Raw genomic sequence first — 4,980 nt, forward strand, 5'->3', positions numbered from 1 at the left:
CTTTAAAGGAAAGATATAAAAGTATTCTAGAACATGTTAATTGATGCCGGGAGCCGGTCCATCCTTGCTGTTTCAAGGGACCTGGCATATATGGCATACGGTTCTTAATATGTTTGCTCACCTTCTTGGCGCTGTGTTTTAACCAAGGTCACCTCTCCGAGAAAGGTTGAATCCCCAGGTAGGGATTTTCCCCTGAAGTTAGGGAGGGAATAAAACCCCTCAACTAAGTGCCAGGCGGGTAACTAATCACTTTAACTATGAACAATCATGCTTAAGCTACATAATCTTTACTCCCTGGAATGGAGATAAGAAACGCCCTAACCTTTGGAATAGAAATTGACAGGATTAAAATCAACTGGTATAAATACAGATGTAACAAGACAGAAAGACACAGAAACTTAGAACACAGAACTCAGAACACAGAACTAAGGACACAGGACTTGGAAGACAGAACTCAGAAGAGAGCCAAGAACACAGAACCTACAAAGAACGTTCTCTAGAGACAGAAGAACTTCGCTGGCGAGAGCATGCCGGAGGATCCTGGACAGGGACTGGCCTCGGAGCCTGGAGGCAGAGCCTGGCAAGAGATCAACTGAACACTGTCTCCATGCCCTTCCTTCTTCGCCGACTCCGTCCACACCTATGGGGAACCCCTGGACCCGCTGGGGTTGGACCCCAGCAAATTGATACTGTTGTTTGATTCTGATATGATTCTCAGTTCACGCTATATCTTAAGACATAAAGAGATTGAAAAAAATCAGGTTTGATGACTTTACCATTTGGAAAAAGAAAACGTAAGTTATTATATCATATATCAGCTGGTTCTGAAGTTTAACTCAAACTCAACAGGGAAACATTTATGACAGATTTTTGGATTACATTTTTTTGCATGTCTGCCATCTAGTTTTAACTTGAACATTACAAGCTATGGAGTTCTGATGTGCTTCTGACTTGCAAAAATAATGTTTTATTTGGCCGGGTGGCCGACGTGGAAGTTTCTGGTTGACTAGGCTTCCAAGGAAACCGCCTCCGAGCCACCCGAGGCCAAGTCAAGTGGAGGTGGAGGCTCCGGGGATCCAGTAGAGTCGCTGCCGAGGCCGGGGCCTGTCTCTGATGATTGACAAGGGCGGACAGGCACTTCATCATGGGTGGCTTTTTCTCAAGTATATTTTCGAGTCTATTTGGAACACTGGAAATGAGGATTTTAATTTTGGGATTAGATGGAGCAGGAAAAAACCACAATTTTGTACAGATTACAGGTTAGAGAGGTTGTTACTACTATTCCTACCATTGGATTTAATCTTGAGACGGAAACATATAAGAACCTTAAATTTCAAGTCTGGGATTTAGGAGGACAGACCAGTATCAGGCCACACTGGAGATGTTATTATTCAAACACAGATGCCATCATTTATGTAGTAGACAGTTGTGACCGAGACCGAATTGGCATTTCCAAATCAGAGTTAGTTGCCATGTTGGAGGAAGAAGAGCTGAGAAAAGCCATTTTGGTGGTATTTGCAAATAAGCAGGACATGAAACAGGCTATGACTCCCTCAGAGATGGCAAATTCACTTGGGTTACCTGCCTTGAAGGACCAAAAGTGGCAAATATTCAAAACTTCAGCAACCAAAAGCACTGGCCTTGATGAGGCAGTGGAATGGTTAGGTGAAGCATTAAAGAACAGACAGTAATCCAATCACTTTTGCTCTTCTGAAATGAAGACCACATCCCATGTCCCTTTGGAAATAGTTAAGTGTGCTTCACACTACTAAATGTTAGAGCTGTGTGTGATTGTTGGCATATACTGAACTGACTACACATTTGTAATAAATATAAAAAATAAGTATTTGGTTGGAAGGATAGCTCACCATGATTGAACCAAATGACTGGTCTGTATGATGTAAAACATTCCTTCCTTGCTTTCTTGTATTATTAAGGTATATATTCTATTTGTGTGGAATCCTTATTCAAATACAGTCCTATTAAAGAATGCACTCTTGCCGAAACCGGTTTGGCTCAGTGGATAGAGCGTCAGCCTGCGGACTGAAAGGTCCCAGGTTCGATTCCGGTCAAGGGCATGTACCTGGGTTGCGGGCACATCCCCAGTGGGAGATGTGCAGGAGGCAGCTGATCGATGTTTCTCTCTCATCGATGTTTCTAACTCTCTATCTCTCTCCCTTCCTCTCTGTAAAAAATCAATAAAATATATTTAAAAAAATAAAAAAAGAATGCACTCTTATTGAGGGGGAAAATACACCCTATTTTTGAATGAGTGGTTGCAGATTATTTGTATAAACACTAATAAATACCTTAGCTCAGATTTTTCCCCCTCTAAAATGAATTAAATTTTTCCAAAAATTAGACTCAGTAGGGTAGTCTAGGAACATAGTGTGAGTAATATAGTTTTCATTTGCTCAGTAACCACTTTATTTAAACTGTTTCATTTAAAAGCTTTTGGTTATAGGCATGAAGTTAAAATAATTATTTTGATACTTAACTTCACTGATGTATCTCTAATTGTTATTTTATAGTACTTTATAGTTGAAAAAATTCTATGTATATTGATACCTAGTCATTTTTTACAAGAACCCTGTGATGTAGATAGGACAGGTTGTAATGTAATGTTTTCATTTTATGGATATGTTGAATCTTGGGTTGATAGTTTGGCATGCCCAACTGCTAGTAAGCTGGGAGCTGGGCTCAGAGTGAGACTTCAGGGTCAGAAGCTTGTCCCATGAACTACACCATATGTAAGTTCAAATGATATAACTCCCTACATAAAATTATGCTAACTGAAGTAGACTGTACATTTAAAATAATGCCTGTAAATGTATCTGTCCATACTAGTAGAGGTAGTAAAAACAGTCCTAAATGATTATATTTGATGAATTCACAACATATTTTTAAAATATCACTTTGAAGGAAATGAAGATATATTTTAAGAAGCATTGTAAAAAAAAGTTTTATTTACCTCAGAGAGTGACATCCCATAGAGTGTAACATTGGCATCAGGGAATTCCTTTCTTTCTTTTTAAGTATATTTTATTGATTTTTTTTTTCCAGAGAGGAAGGGATAGGGGTAGAGAGTTAGAAACATCGATGAGAGAGAAACATTGATCAGCTGCCCCCTGCACACCCCTCACTAGGGATGTGCCTGCAACTGAGGTACATGCCCTTGACCGGAATCGAACCTGGGAAGCTTCAGTCCACAGGCTGACGCTCTATCCACTGAGCCAAACCAGCCAGGGCAAGGGAATTTCTTACACATACACAATGTGGTTCTGCTTGGCATTAAGAAAGATGTAGAAACTTTGAGGTTGTGTTCCTGCATGACAATTGCTTAGAATTACAGAATGTTTCACCCTAGATAGGCCCTGTACTCCCCACTTTGCCACAGTCTCTATCACTCTGTATTGCCTCTCAGCATGGTAGCCAAGTGTCAGTTCCCGTCTAACCCCTTCCATCTTGACTATTTGCCTCCTTTACAACAATATTCTGCTCCCTGTACTGAATTCACTACCTCTGTTTTTTAATGTAGCTTTTGTTGGGAAACAATATTTGCTACTATGAATAAAATTAGACCTTTCTCCTTCCTGTTGTTCTGAAGCATAGAGAGTGAACCACTCATTCTGCCATTAAGTCAGCCTTTCCAATGTCTGTTCAGATACTACTTGTTTAGCATTAAAATCCTCCCTTACCACTCCTTCTCTTTTTGAATATCCTTTTATTTAAACTCATCTTTAAACTCTTCCAGGAAGTCTTCCATAGTCTCAACCACCTCAACAGACAGGGCTGTTTTTTCTTTAACTCTTTGCATACAGCACTCTCTGTTCATTCCTGTCAAAGAAGTTATCTTTGCAATTATTGATTTACTTGTTTATTCCACTGAAATATAAACTTGGAAAAATTATCACCCCTCTGTATATGTCATACTCTATCCAGTTGTCATGCCTTTGTATATGCTGTTTCCTCTTCCTAGAATACCCTTTCTTATTTACAGCACTCTTATTTGGCACAACTAAATGCTAGGCATCTCTTAGAGCTTCTCAAGCATTGCGTTTTTAGTGAAACTTTCTATGGAACCTTCATACAGGCTTGATTCCCCTAACCTACACTCCCATAATGCAATTCTAGACATAGTACCTATCACAGTATGCTCTACCTCTCACACAAGAATGTCAGGAGGCTCTTGATGTAAAGAGAATTAAGTAGTATGCCTGGTATATAATTGAATATATATATATGTATATATATACATATATATATATATACATATATATATATATATATATATATATATATATATATATATATGCACACACACACATACACACATACTAAAGGCCTGGTGGACAGATTCATGCACCGGTGGGGTCCCTCAGCCTGGCCTGTGGGGATCAGGCTGAAACTGGCTCTCCGACATCCCCTGAGGGGTCCTGGATTGTGAGAGGACAGTTCTCGGGTGATGCACCTTGCAATCAGACTCCCTCCTTTCTGGTTTCAGGTGTGTCACCTGAGAACTGCAGCTGCCAAGTCACTGCAGCTCAGCAGCTCCTGCATTGAGCATCTCCCCCCTGGTGCTCAGTGCATGTCATAGCTACTAGTCAGACGGTCAAACGGTCAGATGGTCCCTTAGGGTTTTATACACACACACACACACACACACACACACACACACACACACACATTCACACATGAAAAGAAAAAAGAAGGAAGGAGGAAATTCCTTTGTGACAGAGTAGACTGATATCCAAGTTCTAGTGTTACCCTGTACTTTCTTCCTTTCCATTCTAAGTCCAGCTGGGCTACTGCTCATTGCTCATGGAATACCATTGATATGACCTGCCTGCTTTCCTACCTCGATTGTCTAGTAATTTCTTATGAAACTATTATGTAGTATTTTATTGGGTCAGGCAACTTCTCAGTGGCTTTTCTTATTGCTTGAGTCTCCCTATCTTGCATTTGGAAAGGTCCTAGGTA

The 4,980-nt window shown here is 40.2% G+C and overlaps 1 protein-coding gene across 1 annotated transcript; it reads left to right on the plus strand.

Annotated features, from left to right (window-relative positions):
• The first annotated feature begins 983 nt into the window (after positions 1-983).
• Positions 984-1,988, plus strand: LOC132241249 (ADP-ribosylation factor-like protein 1). Its single transcript, XM_059709618.1, has one exon. It carries the CDS (start codon positions 1,221-1,223, stop codon positions 1,689-1,691), a length of 471 nt encoding a protein of 156 aa, XP_059565601.1. The 5' UTR covers positions 984-1,220; the 3' UTR covers positions 1,692-1,988.
• The last annotated feature ends 2,992 nt before the right edge of the window (positions 1,989-4,980 follow it).

This window comes from Myotis daubentonii, chromosome 9 (genome assembly GCF_963259705.1).
Source record: "Myotis daubentonii chromosome 9, mMyoDau2.1, whole genome shotgun sequence".
NCBI lineage: Eukaryota > Metazoa > Chordata > Mammalia > Chiroptera > Vespertilionidae > Myotis > Myotis daubentonii.

What these genes read in the sequence shown, in the direction of transcription:
- LOC132241249 (XM_059709618.1), top strand. Translation starts at nt 1,221, where the DNA reads ATGGAGCAGGAAAAAACCACAATTTTGTACAGATTACAGGTTAGAGAG.